Raw genomic sequence first — 18,778 nt, forward strand, 5'->3', positions numbered from 1 at the left:
TTCGGTGGTGTGCCTTCACAGTCCTCCCGCATTTACCCTGGCCCTTCCCCTCTAAATTTTGGAAGCCGGTATGCAGTCTGTGGCTTGTCTCGGGTGGGCCGCAGGCAGCGTTGTGTCACCCTGAGTTCGCTGGCTGGTGTGCTGGGGATACACGTGTCCCTGGTGAGAACACTCGCCTGTTCTGTTTATTAATATCCTCCGTGAATTTGTTCCTCACCCTGTGAAGTAGGCCGGAGCTCTTGATAACTCTTCTAAAACAATTATCATTGTGTACCTGACACCATTCGGTAGCTGGCTCCTCTGTGTTTGTCTGGGAGGAAGTCTTTCAGCACTTGGTGCAGGAGACTCCGGAGGGAACTCTCCAACCACATGAGTAACAGCAGTCATCTGGCTTGGCCTGTTCGATAGGTCGCTTGTGATACAATTACAAACACAGTGAAGACTGTGTACAGTGTTTGCAAGGCAAAGCAGAAGTATTGAATGTGGTATGTTAAGTGATTTGTTTGAATATAAGTTTTGATTGACTCAGTGATTTGCTTTACAGATTTTTGCTTCTGCTGTTTTAATACTTAAGTATTTTTAAGGATGTTTAGTATGTAACTCATTATTAAAGATTCTCATGAAATTTTTTTTTTTTTTTTGAGACAGAGTCTTGCTCTGTCGCCCAGGCTAGAGTGCATGTAGTGGTACAATCTTGGCTCACTGCAGCCTCCACCTCCCAGGTTCAAGCAGTTCTCCTGCCTCAGCCTCCCGAGTAGCTGGGATTACAGGCACGCACCACCACGCCCGGCTAATTTTTGTATTTTTAGTAGAGACGGGGTTTCACCATCTTGGCCAGACTGGTCTTGAACTCCCAACCTCGTGATCCACCCACCTCGGCCTCCCAAAGTACTGGGATTATAGGCGTGGGCTACTGCACCTGGCCGATTCTTAGGAATTTTTATCCTCAATTAATTGTGTAAATGTGAGTCTATAGATTCATATGCTAGGAAAACATGTTAGAAAAGATTATCTAAACATATTCTGTGTTGCAAAGAAAGGAAATGTAGACTTAAAGAGGAAGAGTCTTTGATGTGTGATATGGATAAGCAGACAAAGGAAATCCGAGAGAAATGACAGCACCTGTGGTTAGAGAAGAGGGCCAGTCTTGGGGGTCTCATGCTCATCACAGCCTCCGGAATGTTTTTGCTCATATGTGGCATGAACTTCACAAAAATTACCAGAATTCGGGCCAACATAGCGAAACCTTGTCTCTACTGAAAATACAAAAAAAATTAGCCGGGCATGGTGGTGTGCAACTGTAGTCACAGCTACTCGGGAAGGCTGAGGCAGGAGAATCGCTTGATCCCAGAAGGTGGAGATTGCAGTGAGCCGAGATCGTGCCACTGCACTCCAGCCTGGGCGACAGAGGGAGATTCCATCTCAAAAACAAAAACAAAAACAAAACAACAAAAAAAACCCCCACTGTTTTTGGTATACTGTATGAAGATTATTGGAATCACACTTGGAACTAATTCACCCGCTTAAGTAACCATTATTTTGTTTTAGGAGCAGTTGCAGAAGCTCGAGGTTGAACTGAGAGAAGTTACTAAGAACAAGGAGAAACTGAGGAAAAACTTGCTGGAACTGATTGAGTACACTCATATGCTGAGAGTGACAAAAACCTTTGTGAAACGCAACGTTGAGGTACTGAACAGCTTGGGAAGAAATACAATTATTTTATAAAAATCTCATTCCCATAGGCTATGTATTTTGCTACTAGTTCATGTAGATACGTTGCTTTTTTAAAGAGATTAAATTTATTTATTTAGTTAGTTAGTTAGTTAGTTAACTTTATGTTTTGTTTTTGAGACAGAATTTTTCTGTTGTTGCCCAGGCTAGAGGGCAGTGGCGCCATCTCAGCTCCCTGCACCCTCCGCCTCCCGGGTTCACGCCATTCTCCTGCCTCAGCCTCCCGAGTAGCTGGGACTACAGGCGCCTACCACCATGCCTGTAATTTTTTGTATTTTTAGTAGAGATTGGGTTTCACCATGTTGGCCAGGCTGGTGTCGAACGCCTGACCTCAGTTGGTCTGCCTTCCTCAGCCTCCCAAAGTGCTGGGATTACAGGAGTAAGCCATCATGCCCAGACTTAAGAGATTAAATTTAAACCTTGGTTTTATTTTTCAGTTGGATTATATGACTTTAAATAAAGTTTTAAGAGCCATTTCCTGTGATGGTTGTTTTAAGCAATTATAATACTAAATATTTATAAAAGGTTTAGTTTGTGGTTGAAAAAAAGTTTTATGAGCATGGGAAAAAAATTGAATGAAGGATGTTGAACTCTAAAATTTAGTTTTTCCAAATTGCTAAGTAAAGGAAGTAAAAGAATAATCTATAATTTCTAAGAATAGGTCAGATGCAGTGGCTTACACCTGTAATCCCAGCACTTTGGGAGGCCAAAGCCAGAGGATGGCTTGAGCCCAGGAGTTCAAGACCAGCCTGAATATAGTGAGAATTAATGTGAGACCTTGTCTATACAAAAAATAAAAATTAGCTGAGCGTGGTGGTGCAGACTTGTAGTCCTAGCTACCAGGGAGGCTGAGGTGAGAGGATCATTTGAGCCCAGAAGTTTGAGGCTGCAGTAAGCTATGATTGTGCCACAGAACTCCAGCCTAGGCAACAGAGTGAGATCCTGTACGCTATGTCTAAAAAAAAAAAAATTATAAGAATAAAGAATAGTCATGTAGTAGCACCTTACAGAGCTAAATGTAGAAGAGACAAGTACATCTGTCCCAAACTTAGTTTCACTTGATATAATAGTGATCTTTGATAAAGTTATTCTATCATGGAGGAAGGCAATGAATTAAATTATAACTGTCTTTTATGTAAATGTCTTCAAGTGGCTTACAAATAAGGGATGGGGAAGTTATGTTTTCATTTATGAGAATTGAGTTACAGATCTAAGTTACCTTAGAAGGTTTTGCACCCAGATCTAAATAGTTAGTTAGGATGCCCTATAAACTTGTTTGAAAATTTGACATGAGAAAGTGTCACTTTTAATGAGACACACTTGGTTTCATATGTTTCCTTCTAGTTTGAACCCACTTACGAAGAATTCCCTTCCTTAGAGAGTGATTCTTTGTTGGACTACAGCTGTATGCAGAGGCTGGGAGCAAAACTGGGGTAGGTGACAAGGCCTGGGGTGTCAGGCTTCATACTGCCCTTCTTGTAAAAGGCAGATAAGTTCCATAGAAGGGATGAATGGAGATCATTTTAAAGCCTAGGGTTGAATGAAAGAGTGAATATTTGTTTAAGAAAACACTGTACTCCTGTACTTGTTGAGCTGAATTACTCAACTGTATTGACTTTTTTACTTAATATAATGGAAATTTCTTCTTTTGGTATAATGAGCTGGAAAGAAACAACATTTATGTCATTCAGTGTTAGTTCTATAAACCTAAAACAATTGGTCATTCAGGCATCAAATCCTGTCTAGTAGAAACTTGGTGGGTAAACCGAGTTGGTTAGTTTTTTTAATTAATCATACTTTAAAGATCTCCTTCTGCTGTTTATTGTTTCTGCCTACTGAAACTAATGGTAATTTGTTTCCTTGTGTGATTTGTGATTTTTAAAGTTATCATAAGCTCATATTTCACAGTTCCTGATCTGAAGGAATTCAGTGATATTTAGTTTGAGGATGTTCTCCTCCAGAGAGAATTTGTTTTGACATTTGTCAGGTACCTGGGAGTGCTCTGTCAACCTGGAATCATTTATATTTTTCTCAGCAATTGGGACTTTTTGTTGATTTGATTTTTGACTGTGCCAGGAATGTGAATTTAAGCCTCAAACCTGAGTGAATTTTAACCTGTGGTTATAAATTCTTAGGGAAGACTTCTCCCTCCATCTAGAACCAAAATGGAAATAAACAAGTTTACATTCATGCTCCAGGCTCCTTTGCAAGGTGGGTTTTTTCTGGTCTACCCCTTCACTGAAGGTGTAGCTTTTGTGCATGGAAGCAGTCCCAGCCGGAGAGGGGAGTCAGTTATATCTGGTCACCTTATCCAGATGCAGTGCCTGGCTTCTGTGTCCCATGCTGGCCTTAAACTCAAGGCCTTAAGATACTGCATTCAGTGTAAGAATCAGGACAGCTGTGAGATCCTGTTTTCCCTTTGGATTCCAAGAATTTCTCTTTTTTTCTTAAGACGGAGTCTTGCTCTGTCACCTAGGCTAGAGTGCAGTGACGCTCTAGCAACCTCCGCCTTCCGAGTTCAAGTGATTCTCCTGCCTCAGCCCCCCGAAGGTGCCCACCATCATGCCCGGCTAATTTTTGTATTTTTAGTAGAGACAGGGTTTCACCATCTTGACCAGGCTGGTCTTGAACTCCTGACCTTGTGATCCACCCGCCTTGGCCTCCCAAAGTGCTGGGATTACAGGCATGAGCCACTGCGCCCGGCCAAGAATTTCTCTTTGTTACAAGCTCATCTGCACCTTTAAAAAGAAGTTTCAGAAATATTCTACCCGGCATCTGAGATGTTTTGCAGTTAGAGGGCTCTCAGGATGTCTTCACCATTGGTAGAAATGAAGTCTTCATCACTCTTAATGTAGTTTGATAACATTTATTGCTTTCAGTTGACTACAGGTCGACTTTATTGTCTCACAGATTTGTGTCTGGCCTAATTAACCAAGGAAAAGTGGAAGCGTTTGAAAAAATGTTGTGGAGAGTCTGCAAAGGGTACACCATTGTGTCCTATGCAGAACTGGATGAATCCCTCGAAGACCCTGAAACAGTGAGTAAATGTCACCATCACCTTTTAGCAATGATGGACTAACAGCAGAGTTGGAGATGTGGTAGAAAGAATGTTTTTCTCCTGAACCATTTGATAATAAGTTGTTAACCTGATGCCTTATCTCCTCAACCATGTGTAGTGTATGTAGTTCCTGAAATCAGGGACGTTGTCTTACATTGCCATCACATGACCATCAGTCAGGAAATGAATGTAGATGCATTACTACATCCTGAGCCTTGAATCTCATTCAGGTTTCACCAGTTGTCCTAGTATTGTCAAAGCAAAGAATGTAATTTAGCATCGCATGTTGGATTTAGTTGTCATGTCTCTCTCTTTTTTTAAACTTTTTTTTAAGGAGATGGGGTCTCGCTGTGTTGCCTAGGCTGGTCTCAAACTCCTGGCCTCAAGCGATCCTCCCACCCAGGCCTCTCAAAGCCTCCCAGAGTGTTGGGATTACAGGTGTGAGCCTCCTCACCTGGCTTTTTTTTTTTTTAATTTACTTTTTATTTTTGATAGAGATGGGGATCTTACTATGCTGCCCAGACTGGTCTCGAGCCATCCTCCTGCGTTGGCGTCCCAAAGTGTTGGGATTACAGGCATGAGCCACCGTGCCAGGCCTGTCCTGTCTCTCTGATCTCCTTTATTCTGGGACAGTGTCTCAGACTTTCCTTGGCTTTTGTGACCTTGACATTTTAAAATATTACAAGTTGTTTTGGTAGCGTGTCTCTGGGTTTGGGTTTCTCAGGTGTCTTCTCATGATTCTATGCAGGTCACATGCCTCTGGCAGGAGCGTTGCTGAAGTGAGGCTGTGTTCTTCTCATTGCACTGTCAGGTGCCACACATGTCTGTTTGTTCCGTTACTGGTCATGGTCACTTTGATCACTTGATTAAGGCCCTCCTCTCTAGGCTTTGCTGTGAAGTTACTCTTTCTTTGTGTTTGAAACTGTAAATATCCCATTCTTCATCAGGTTTTCAGCTTCCTCGTTTATTTCCTATTTTATTTGATGGGTTCCTGTTCCTTTAATTATTTATTTTGATATTCACATTCTCCTAGATTTGGCCAGTTGGAATCCATTCATGCTGGCCTTTATATCCATTTGACACGTTCCCATCACTTTTTGAGCACTTGTTTGTACAACAGGATGTCCAGATGCATGTTGCAATTCCTCTCACACAGCTCTGGAATCAACTGTTTCTTCAAGAAGGCTGTTTTTTTTGAGTGCAAGTCTTGGTATTTTGAAGCGAAGATGTGGCTTCTGGGTGTGCCCATTGGTATTGAGGGGTTGCTTTTCCTTGGCTCTGTCAGAGGTAACTTGGGGACACAGAGCACATGCACATATACATTTACTGCTGTGGGCCAGTTACTCTCCCGCCACCCCATCCATCCCCATCTACACACCTAGCAGCTGTGGCGCTGAATGGTTCAGAAGGGAGGGTGGAGGCAGCAGAAGAGACAGAGTCATAGTCACCCTTAAGATAGCTCTGTTTTTTAGACTTCACAGTAAAAATAACTATTGCTTTAAACGAGGATGAACTGCTGATCTACTAAAGGTGGAAAAGGAACTTGGTTTTCTTAATTTTGAGGAAAGGTTCTTATTTTTTTTCTAGGTTGGCCTCAGGAATTTTGGCTGCAAGATTAATATACATCCCATAGTAGTTTTGACACATAAAGAGAAATTTGGCTTTTATTTATTTATTTATTTTTACTTTCTTAGATGGAGTCTCACTCTGTCACCCAGGCTGGAGTGCAGTGGCATGATCTCAGCTCACTGCAACCTCTACCTCGCGGGTTCAAGCAATTCTCCTGTCTCAGCCTCCTGAGTAGCTAGGACTACATAGGTGCGGACCGCCATACCCGGCTAATTTTTTTATTTTTAGTAGAGATGGGGTTTCGCCATATTGAAACACCATCAGGAGTTAGGTCTTGAACTCCTGACCTCAAATGATCCACCCTCCTTGGCTTCTCAAAGTGCTGAGATCACAGGCGTGAGCCACTGCGCCGAGCCTGTTATTTATTTTTGGTTTTCTAAAATAAAAATCTAATCCGTTTGAAATCTAATCAGTTAAGCCCTTCATTCACCACACACCTGTAATATTTTCTACTTTTTTGTGACTTTTGTAACTGCCAGTGGCCATCTGTTAATTATCCTTCAGTTGTGACCTTGATGACATTTCTATTTCAAGCTGATGATTGAAACTAAGATCAAAACTGTTCCGAAGTAGCATAAACATATTTTTTGAGTTTTTTCTTTATTAAGAGACAATATCAGTAATTTTCATGCAGAGCATTTACTCAAAAATTTTTTTAATAGAATTTGTAAGTTCTCTTGTGCATCTGCAACCTCCACCTCCCGGGTTCAAGTGATTCTCCTGCCTCGGCTTCCTGAGCAGCTGGAACTACAGGTACCCGCCACCATGCCCAGCTAATTTTTGTACTTTTAATGGAGACGGGGTTTTACCATGTTGGCCAGGCTGGCCTCGAACTCCTGACCTCAAGCAGTTGCCTGCCTTTGCCTCTCAAAATGCTGGGCTTATAGGCATGAGCCACTGTGCCTGGCCTTTTATGCCAAATTTTTTTTTTTTTTTTGGAGACGGAGTTTCACTCTTGTTGCCCAGGCTGAAGTGCAATGGCACGATCTCGGCTCACCACAACCTCCGACTCCCAGGTTCAAGCAATTCTCCTGCCTCAGCCTCCCTAATAGCTGGGATTATAGGCATGTGCCACCATGCCCAGCTAATTTTGTATTTTTAGTAGAGACGGGGTTTCTCCATGTTGGTCAGGCTGGTCTCGAACTCCCAACCTCAGGTGATCCACCCGCCTCGGCCTCCCAAAGTGCTGGGATTACAGGCATGAGCCACCACGCCTGGCCTTTATGCCAAATTTTTATGGAATATGTTAAAGGGCAGTAAACATCTATGAAGGAGATGGATAGATGCATATCTTGAAAATACGATCCCCATCCCCATGGTTATAAAGAAAATGCATGTCCATTATAGAAAATTGGGAACCATGTAGAAAAGAAGAAGAAAAAGAAGTCACTCGCAATCTCCTATTCTGACAAGGATAGGAGAGTGTATGTTCAAGGATAGGAGAGTGTATCATGGCAAGTGTTATGTTCTCTGTCTTTTTCTGGGTAAGATAGGGGTATTTTATTTGGTAACTTTTACTCAGGTTCTAGAATTTGTTTATAGTGTCAGATTTAGTGTCTTTTGGGTTCAATGTCTGACCCTCTTGAAGTCATTACAGTCCTTAGATACTATTTTTAGCCATTTTCCCCCGTTGGTGTCATTTCTAAATGCTGACCATTCTCTCTACATCAAAGCTAGACATGGGCGCTTTCTTTGGTTGTCTAGTTTGTGTTTTTCTGTTGTGTGTGGCACTTCTTCTGCCTTGTGCCTTAAGTGGTTGTGTTTGTTGACACACTACCATGTTGTCCAGGCTGGTCTTGAACTCCTGGGCTCAAATGATCCTCCTGCCTCTGCCCCGCAAAGTGTTGGGATTACAGGCCTGGGCTCAAACGATCCTCCTGCCTTGGCCCCCTGAAGTGTTGAGATTACCGTTCCCAGCCTCTTTTTCCTGGTTCTAACTCTTTTCTGACAGTGTGAAATCGGCTTCCGTTATCCTCAACGTGTCTAGTGGGTGGCTCCATTAACTGACATCATTTATTCATTGTATTCGTTCTCCCAGCCACATCCTCCATCTCTTCCTCCTGCCATCCCTTCCCTCCCACCACCGCCTGTCCATGCTGTGCTATAGCTCTCCAGTCTGTGCTCCTGTTCCCTGGGCCCAGGGCTCAATTTCTGGACAGCTTCTCTCTTATTTCTGCCTTTAGGGATCTCATATAATTTTATGATTTTAAATACCATACCTCAAATGTATATATCCCTAGCTTGGACCTGTCCCCAGAATACTAGACTTTTATGTCCATCTACTTCATATCTCCTTTTAAGTATCTGGAAGACCGTTTCTGCTTTTGCCTAAAACTGAACATCTGATCTTTCTTCCCAAACCTGCCCTTCCAGACCCATTGATCTAACTGCCCAGGCTGAAAGCCCTGGATTTCTCCCCACTCTTCTCTGTTTCTCACATCTGACTTGAATCCCTCAGCAGATCTGGTGGCCATGTCTTCTAAATAGAGAGTCCGACCGCCTCTCCTTGCTCTACTTCCCTCCTGGTCCAGGTCTCGTCCCGCACCTGCCTCACCTGACTGGGCTCCTGCTCCTGCCTCTGCCTCAGCCTGATCTCTTCTCCTGGCATCCAGAATTATGCCCAGGAAACCACAGTCAGATCATTTCATTCCTATACTCAAGACCCTCCAGGGGCTTCCTGTCTTCCTCAGCAAAAGCCCCGTGGGGCCGCACAGTGGGCCTGTGGCCCTCATCATATCTGAGGTGGTGTTACTATGTCTCTCTCCGGCAATGCTGGCCTCCTCAAGTCTCCCGACTGTGCTTCTGTGTGTGCTTCTCCTCTGCTTGGAAGTCTCTTCTCCCAGTGACCACGGGGCTCATGTCCTCACCTCCTGCAATTTTTTTTCCATTTACCCTGACTTGAAGCTCACCTGCATGTCTTTATTGCTCAGATGTCACCTTCTTGGGGAGATCTTCCTTGCCCGTCCTATGTGAGATCACAGTGCCCAAGCCTGCCCTCCCTCTCTCCCCTCTCTTCATCCTGCATCTGTTGTTTATAGCACTTATCGCTACCTGGCGTACTTTCTTTGTTTCTTTTGCTGTCAAGTTGAATATAAGTTTAAGTTCCCTTCCCCTCCCAGGTGAGGGATTTTTGTCAGTTTTCTTCACTGCTGTATCCTTAGCACCTGTAATAGTGCCTGGCAAATAGGCTAAAAACCTATTCAGTTTTTATAGAATTCTGCTTTGTCGGATATTTGTAAATGCAGGGTGATTCTTATTATTTACAGTAGTTTTGCTTCATAAAGTCACTGAGGGCCAAGCACAGTGGCTCATGCCTGTAATCCCAACACTTTCAGAGGCCGAGGCGAGCAGATCACCTGAGGTCAGGAGTTCGAGACCAGCCTGACCAACAAGGAGAAACCCCGTCTATACTAAAAATACAAAATTAACCAGGTATGGTGGCGCATGCCTGTAATCTCAACTACTTGGGAGGCGGAGGCATGAGAATCGCTTGAACCCAGGAGGTGGAGGTTGCGGTGGGCCGAGATTGTGCCATTGCACTCCGGCCTGGGTAACAAGAGAGAAACTCTGTCTCAAAAAAAAAAAAAAGTCACTGAAATCTCTAAATTATCAGCTATGGAAAAACTCACTGCTCCTAGGGGAAATACAGGAATTGAGTCATTTACATTGAGCTCTCAGGCAGCAGCTCTGTGACTTGAACCTGAACGAAGTGTCCCTAACACATGCTACATCTCCGTCAGGCACATCGCAGCCATCTTGTGCTCAGGACTGTTGGGGGAACCAGCCCCCAATATTTCAACGTAGGCCCTTTCTATTTTCCCTAAGTGTCGGCTGGTGTGAGAAATAAAGAGAAAGAGTACAAAGAGAGGAATTTTACAGCTGGGCCGCCGGGGGTGACATCACACATCGGCAGGTCCGTGATGCCCCTAAGCCACAAAACCAGCAGGTTTTTATTCAGGACTTTAAAAGGGGAGGGGGTGTATGAACAGGGAGTAGGTCTCAAAGATCACATGCTTTAAAGGGCAGTAAAGATCACAAGGCAAAGGGCAAAGCAAAGATCACAAGTCAAAGGGCAAAATTATAATTACTGATGAGGGTCTATGTTTGACTGTGCACGTATTGTCGTGATAAACATCTTAAACAATAGAAAACAGGGTTTGAAAGCAGAGAACCGGTCTGACCTCAAATTTACCAGGGTGGGATCTTTCCCCCACCCTAATAAGCCTGAGGATACTGCAGGAGACCAGGGTGTATTTCAGTCCTTATCTCAACCGCATAAGACAGACACTCCCAGAGCTGCCATTTACAGACCTCCCCGCAGGAATGCATTCCTTCCCCAGGGTATTCCTTGCTGGAAAAATAATTCAGCAATATCTCTTACTTGCATGTCCGTTTATAGGCTCTCTGCAAGAAGAAAAATATGACTCTATTCTGCCCGATCCCACAGGCAGTCAGACCTTATGGTTGTCTTCCCTTGTTCCCTGAAAATCACTGCTATTCTGTTCTTTTTCAAGGTGCACTGATTTCATGTTCAAACACATGTTTTACAATCAATTTGTACAATAGTGTTCCTGAGATGACGTACATTCTCAGCTTACGAAGATAACAGGATTAAGAGATTAAAGTAAAGACAGGCATAAGAAATTATAAGAGTATTATTAGGGAAGTGATAAATGTCCATGAAATATTCACAATTTATGTTCAGAGATTGCAGTAAAGACAGGTGTAAGAAATTATGAAAGTATTACTTTTGGGAACTGATAAATGTCCATGAAATCTTCACAATTTATGTTGTTCTGCTGCGGTTCCAGCTGGTCCCTCCGTTCAGGGTCCCTGACTTCCCGCGACACAGGACACCAGACTACGCCTCAGTCCTACTACACTTGGGGCTGTTTATGCTGTGAAATCACCAAAAAAAGCACAGAAGGGTGAAAAACATGAAACCAAACAGACTCTGAAAAGGACACTTGGTGATAGTCTGAGAGCGGAGATGGGAAGGGAAGGCGTCACCTTGTTGGACTTTACCTGGGAACGTGGGTGTTGGGTGCCTAAAATTTTTGGCTGCTGTGCACATGACTGAAAGTGCTCTGTGGATTGATTTGGGGCTGTTATTACAAGTAGGTGAATTTGTAATTACAGAATCCTCAAATAAGGAGGATTGACTGTTTTGAATTAACGAGTGAACGCTTTGACAGTGTTTGAGCTGCCAAAGTTCTAGAAGTTCTACACGCAGAAGTAACACTTATCCTTATTCATTCTTTGTAGGGGGAAGTCATAAAATGGTATGTCTTTTTAATATCCTTTTGGGGAGAGCAGATTGGCCACAAGGTTAAGAAGATTTGTGATTGGTAAGAAAAAGAAACATTTCATTTAATTTATGTCTTTATATTCAACCTCTAGTTTTCCTTCAGCATCCCTCTGGAGTCAGAAGTAGAGTGACTGCTAGTTTTTGTTATATGATTTCTTTGCTGCATTGCCAAGTTCTTAAACATTTAATTTGTCATCTCTCTTACCAATGCATTACTTAAAATAATTTAAAAGTTGAGACTGTGTTAATAATATTACTAGAATTGACTTTTTTCTTTGGGGATCAAGGCTTCAGATTGGTTGAAAAAGGAATGAAGTTTTCATATGTTGTGACTTCATGTTGCTTTGAGCTGCCCGTCAGGCTTATCTGTTATCACTGAGCACGTGGCACGTCTTCTGTCCTGGGTACCCTGGGGCAGGGTGTGGCGTGTGGTGAGGAGGGTCGCTCAGGGGCCTGTCTGGATGCAGAGCCTCCCTGTGTCGCTCTCTCATTGGACTCACTTGGACAAGTGACCAAGCCTCAGTTTTTTCATCTGTAAAAGGGGAAAGTGATTGCTTTCTCATGGGTCTCTTAGGACTAAATGAGATGATCAGATAAAAGATGTCAGTTCGACAAAAGCCATCGCTAATTTTGAGTTGTGGTACAACAATAATCTGTGACTTACTCCTGTTAGCAAATGGGAACATAAGCAAAAGACAAACAAAGTCAGAAAACTGAAAAGAACACCCGTTTGCTTTCTTCCACCAATGGAGAACTCAGCTTGCCTTGTTTCTTGCAGGGTGGAGGGGGGTTTGGGCGTTTTCTGTTTACTAGAATTTGGTTCTCAATTGGTGGAATAGAAAGTAATTTCAGGTGTCCCCTGGATAAGCCTTTTATTTTCATAGACAGATATTTGTTTTACTATCGATTAAAAAACTATACCCAGCTCAGCAAACCCATGATTTCACAGATATTGTTGCTTAGGATAAGGCTAGAATAGGTATTTAATTTTTCAGAGGCAGAACTTAAAGAAAAATAAAAGTATGGTGTTAACATATGAAGGTGGTCCGGGAATGACTGCAGTCTGGGGACACAGCTCGGCATCCCCCATGCAGTCTGGGTGCCGAGTGGCCCTGAGAGGAGCCAGGGAGACTGCAGACTCTGTCAAAGGCAATTGCTAGGAAGCCAGAGCTCTTTTCTTCTTTTGTGTGTGTGTGTGTGTGTGTCTGTGTGTGTCTTTGTGTTTGTGTTTAAACCTGTTCAGTGATTCCAAGCCCAAGGATATTGTTGAATTTTAGGAAGCTGGAATTGGGAATGAGCTGCCAGGAATCCTTGAGGGCTGGAGTGGAATTTGGATCCAACAGGGAGTTTGCTAAATTTGTCTCACTCAGCAGGTGGTTGTTGAGCATCTGTATGCACGGCCTGACCAAGGGCAGATGCCTGCATCTGCACCCGTGTCTCCCAAATGACTGCTTTCATTCCGTTTTGCCAGAAGATGTGCCACGGAGGTGAATGCATTTAGTTCTAGTGCTGACAAGATGTGACAGCGTGTTCAACTCTGTCTTCCAGCTACCACTGCCATGTGTACCCCTATCCAAACACAGCAGAGGAGCGGAGGGAGATCCAGGAGGGGCTGAACACCCGCATTCAAGATCTCTACACTGTGAGTAAGCCGGAAGCGGATGCCTCCTTATCTGAGGGCTGCCGAACATTTACACATACATTTTCTCTGTTTTTTAACATAGATAATATCGGTCATAGACAAATCAAGATGTTCTAGTGAGATTGGAATGTTGCTTCTCTCCCTCCTCCCCATGGAAGTTTTATTTTAGTAACATGTTAGGAACCTGAGTAGTAATGACATGGCTTTGAACAAATATTCTGTGGTCACCTTTGATATGTTGGATGGTAATTCTTTTTTCTTTTTGAGACGGTCTCGCTCTGTTGCCCAGCCTTGGAGTGCAGTGGTGTAATCTCAGCTCACTGCAACCTCTGCTTCCTGGGTTCAAGCAATCCATACCTCAGTCTCCTGAGTAGCCACGATTACAGGCGCACACCACCATGCCTGGCCAATTTTGGTATTTTTAGTAGAGACAGAGTGTCACCACGTTGCCTAGGCTCGTCTCAAATTCCTGACCTCAAATGATTCGCCCACCTCAGCCTCCCAAAGTGCTGGGATTACAGGCGTGCGCCACCACGCTCAGCCTGGATTGTAATTCGTTTTTACTTGAGGTGGAATCATGCCCTGTTGCCAGGCTGGAATGCTATGGTGCGATCTCAGCTCACTGCAATCTCTGCCTCCCGGGTTCAAGCAATTCTTCTGCCTCAGCCTCCCGAGCTGGGATTACAGGCATGTGCCACCAATCCCTGCTAAATTTTTTGTATTTTTAGTAGAGATGGGGTTTCACCATGTTGGCCAGGATGGTCTCGATCTCCTGACCTCGTGATGCACCTGCCTCGGCCTCCTAGAGTGCTGGAATTACAGGCATGAGTCACTGCCCCTGGTCTGGATTGTAATTTGTGATCACACAAGACAAGCCAGCTTACCAGCAGGATTTAAATTCATTTTTCTCCTGATGACAGTGAGGGCTCTTGTTGGCAAGAACTATCCTTCTGACTCAGTTAAGCGAGAGAGGATTTCTTGGCAGGATGGGATGGGCGTTGGTGGCTCACAGGGTTGATGGGGCGAGGCCAAGCTTGGGAATGGGTAGGAACCCGGAGAGCTTGCTGGACCCTGGTAGACCACCACGCTGCTGCAGTGACGATGACGTCTCACCATTTCCTGTGCCCTGGGGTCATGTTCTCCAGAGGCAACCTCCCAAAATAGGGCATCTGATTGACTGAGCTTAGATTTTTCTGCCCACCTCCGAGTGGTACTAGGGGCAGGGAGGAGAAGGAAGGAACGGCTCCTTTAGCTGCCACCAGGATAGGCAGATGCCTGGAATGATCCTCTGTCAATGGGGAGAAAGTCCTCTAAAGGAAGTCGGGTGCCAGGTGGACAAAAACCAAAACATGCCCATTCCACTGTTGTTCTTCCCCAGGTACTGCACAAAACCGAGGACTATTTGAGGCAAGTGCTATGTAAAGCTGCTGAGTCTGTCTACAGCCGTGTGATCCAGGTGAAGAAAATGAAGGCCATCTACCACATGCTGAACATGTGCAGCTTTGACGTGACCAACAAGTGCCTCATTGCCGAGGTCTGGTGTCCCGAGGCGGATCTGCAGGAGCTGCGCCGGGCGCTGGAGGAGGGCTCGGTAAGGCTGCCTTCCTCTCCTCTGCCAGGAATAGAAGAGAGACTGATGGAACTGATAAATTCTGAGAAAAAAAGGAAGGGAGAATTTCATAGAGTAATGAGAATGCACTGTGTTGACTCTTCTTTTTTTTTTTTTGAGACGGAGTCTCGCTCCATTGCCCAGGCTGGAGTGCAGTGGCACCATCTCAGCTCACTGCAAGCTCCACCCCCCAGGTTCACGCCATTCTCCTGCCTCAGCCTCCCAAGGAGCTGGGATTACAGGTGCCGACCACCGCAGCCGGCTAATGTTTTGTAATTTTAGTAGAGACAGGTTTCACTGTGTTAGCCAGGATGGTCTTGATCTCCTGACCTCATGATCCACCCGCTTCGGCCTCCCAGAGTGCTGGGATTACAGGTGTGAGCCACCACGCCTGGCCTTGTTTTTTTTTTAAATATTAATTTAAAAAATTAAAATAGAGATGGGGTTTTACTCTATTGCCGAGGCCGGTCTCAAACTTCTGGCCCCAAGGGATCCTCCTGCCTCAGCCTCCCAAAGTGCTGGGATTACAGGTGTGAGCCACTGTGCCCAGCCTTGGCTCTGTTTTTGAACTGAAATTATGGTGAGCTGCTCATTCAAAGGCGTATGTGTGTACATGTGTTTTTACATTGCTCTTTTGAGTAAGTAATTCATTCACATGGTTTAAAAGTGAAAAGAAATAAAAGAGTATGAAAGACACAGTTCAGTGGCTTCCTCCCACCCCATAGCCTTACTTGTCCACTTCCTCCACTCAAAGATAACCATTACTTCAGTTCTGTTAGTTCTTTGAGTTTCTTAACCATAGATAAGCAGATATGAGTAGATATTATTTTTCTTTCTTTTTCTTCACAAAAGGGCGCTATTCATATTATTCTTTTCACTTAATAAAACTTCTCTATTTTTCTTTTAACTGTTTAATATTCTGTTGTGTGCATACCATGGTTTATTTAACTAGCTTTCTGGTCAGTTAGGTAGTTTCCACTTTTACAAATAGCACTGTGATGTCAAATCTATTTGTAGGATAAATTCCCAGAAATGGAATTGCTGGACTGATGTTGATAGATGTTGTCAGCTATTGTATTTCTCTCATTATGAGTGAAGGGGAATACCTTTTTTTTGTTTAAGAACCCTTTGGCCGGGCGCAGTGGCTCACACCTGTAATCCCAGCACATTGGCAGGCTGAGGCAGCTGGATCACGAGGTCAGGAGATTGAGACCAGCCTGACCAACATGGTGAAACCCCATCTCTACTAAAAATACAAAATTAGCCAGGCATGGTGGCACATGCCTGTATCATGCCTGTAATCCTAGCTACTCGGGAGGCTGAGGCAGAAGAATCGCTTGAACCCGGGAGGCGGAGGTTGTGGTGACCCAAAATGGTGCCACTGCACTCCAGCCTGGGCAACAAGAGCAAAACTTTGTCTCAAAAAAAAAAAAAAGAGACTTTTGAATTTTCTTTTTTTGTGAACTGTCTGTTCATATTCTGCAGCCATTTTCCATCATACGTTGGCCTTTTTCTTACCAGTTTCTGTTGGCTCCTGGTCTGTAACACCAGTAAGAATATTTTCCCCAGTTTGTCCCTCGTCTTTTGAGCTAGGATGTTTCTGTTTGTTTGTTTGTTTTGGCCATGCAGAAGTTTTTTGTTAAATATAGTTGAACTTATCCATCTTTGCTCTTACACCTTCCAGATGTTGAATCACAGGCTTTTCCCACTGCAAGGTTATAGTGTAATTCTTCCATGTTCCTGTGAGGTTTTTCTTCTACATTAAACTCAGTTTTTGGTCATTGAAAGAACAGGTTTACAGATTTCAAGTGACAATTAAAGGAACACCTTTTTCATGAGTGTTTTGGTTATGTAACCTTGTCTCATTGCATAATTCTGTGATGATACAAATGTAAAATATAATGTCCATTATGACATCAACATGAATGCCCAGTACTGAGAAAGATAGCAACACATAAATAGTATTTTGTTATTTAGAGTATGAACCACCTATTTGAGAGATAAACACAGATGATTCTTCTTTTACTGACGTGACATCAGTTTGAGGGACGTGACTAGTACTCCTGTTATTTGTGGTATGTGTGCTGCTCTGTAACTTTCAAGGGTGGCTGCATTCAATTCAGATCGAGCCCATGGTGCTGTTTCTGCCGTCTCCCGCATGCACATGCACTGGGGTCTCTTGAGAGCTGCGTATTAAGGTCTCAGTGGCCACGTGTCCACCTCCCGCTGCATAGCTGTTCTTTGCTCTGCTTGTGCGCTCCGACTCTTGGTTTCCCATCAAGGGTACTGAGCTCTCAGCCCACCTCTTACTGCTCACAGTCCCCGTCTCTTCCCTTTCCTCATCTGTCCTGTCCTGTGTTATTTTTCTCCATGCGTTTTTAGTTCTCTTGAAAAAGAGCTGGCTTTTGAGGATAAAAGCAGGTGACTGAGACATTTGCCAGTGTTGATGAAGCCTGGCTCATCACCTGCATCCCCACACCTCATGAATCTGGCTCTTCACAGTTGCCTTGGTAGTCAGCTCCTGTCTAGAGGATGCCTTCTTTTCTGTTGCCAAGATTGAATTTGATCAGGCACACAGGGGACTCACATGCGGAACTCCTAACAGGCTGTGCCAGGCGGAAGCGGGCAGTCTCAGCCTCCAGTCTGCAGATCCCAGTTCTTGGGTTCATGTCTCTCTAGTCACTTGGCTGTCTGAAGCTCATTCCCTAGAGATGCCTCACAGAGGCTTGCGAGAATCATATTCCCTGAATTCTCACGTTGATCACAGTGGCTGTCTGCTGCTTTTTATAATTGGGAGTTAGTTTTTCTGGAAATAAAATTCTGCACTCATTTTTTTCCCCTTGAGTATCTTACACATGTTCTTCCATCTTGTTCTGGCATCGTGGTCCCAACAAAAAGCCTGATGCAAATCTAATTTTCTTTTCCTTGTAATTCATGTGCTTTTTTAGTTTAGTTTTGTTTTGTCTTTAAAGACTAGTGATTTTCAGCCGGGCAACATGGTTAAACCCCATCTCTACAAAAAAACTTAAAAATGAGCCAGATGTGGGCCGGGCGTGGTGGCTCAAGCCTGTAATCCCAGCACTTTGGGAGGCCGAGATGGGCGGATCACGAGGTCAGGAGTTTGAGACCATCCTGGCTAACATGGTGAAACCCCATCTCTACTAAAAAATACAAAAAGCTAGCCAGGCGAGGTGGCGGGCGCCTGTAGTCCCAGCCACTCGGGAGGCTGAGGCAGGAGAATGGCGCAAACCCGGGAGGCGGAGCTTGCAGTGAGCTGAGATCCTGCCACTGCACTCCAGCCCGGGCGACAGAGCGAGACTCCGTCTCAAAAAAAAAAAAAAATGAGCCAGATGTGGTGATGCACCTATAATCTCAGCTACTCCGGAGGGTGGGGTGGAAGGATTGCTTGAGCCTGGGAGGTTGAGGCTGCATTGCGCTCCAGCCTGAGCAACAGAGCCAGACCTGGTCTCAAAACAAAAAACCAAAAAAACCCAAAAAACAAACAATGATTTTACAGAATGTGTCTCTCTCTTTTTTTTGGAGATAGAGTCTGGCTCTTTCACCCAGGCTGGAGTACAGTGGCGTGATATTGGCTCACTGCAACCTCTGCCTCCCAGGTTCAAGTGATTCTCATGCAGTGAGAATTAAAGTGATTCTCAGCCTCTCAAGTAGCTGGGTCTGGAGGTCTGCACTGCCATGCCTGGCTAATTTTTGTGTGTGTATTTTTAGCAGAGATGGGGTTTCATCATGTTGGACGGGCTGGTCTCTGAACTCCTGACGCCAAGTGATCCACCTGCCTTG

At 44.2% G+C, this 18,778-nt stretch overlaps 1 protein-coding gene across 1 annotated transcript in view; it reads left to right on the forward strand.

Annotated features, from left to right (window-relative positions):
- Window positions 1-18,778, forward strand: part of ATP6V0A2 (ATPase H+ transporting V0 subunit a2) — a 54,373-nt gene that overhangs the window by 17,289 nt on the left and 18,306 nt on the right. The window contains exons 4-9 of the mRNA XM_023206074.2: window positions 1,549-1,686; window positions 3,076-3,164; window positions 4,642-4,768; window positions 11,684-11,766; window positions 13,275-13,368; window positions 14,747-14,959. Of these exons, the coding sequence (XP_023061842.1) occupies window positions 1,549-1,686; window positions 3,076-3,164; window positions 4,642-4,768; window positions 11,684-11,766; window positions 13,275-13,368; window positions 14,747-14,959 (744 nt within the window). The remainder of the gene's footprint in view (window positions 1-1,548; window positions 1,687-3,075; window positions 3,165-4,641; window positions 4,769-11,683; window positions 11,767-13,274; window positions 13,369-14,746; window positions 14,960-18,778) is intronic.

The sequence above is a fragment of the Piliocolobus tephrosceles genome, chromosome 10 (genome assembly GCF_002776525.5).
Source record: "Piliocolobus tephrosceles isolate RC106 chromosome 10, ASM277652v3, whole genome shotgun sequence".
Lineage (NCBI taxonomy): Eukaryota > Metazoa > Chordata > Mammalia > Primates > Cercopithecidae > Piliocolobus > Piliocolobus tephrosceles.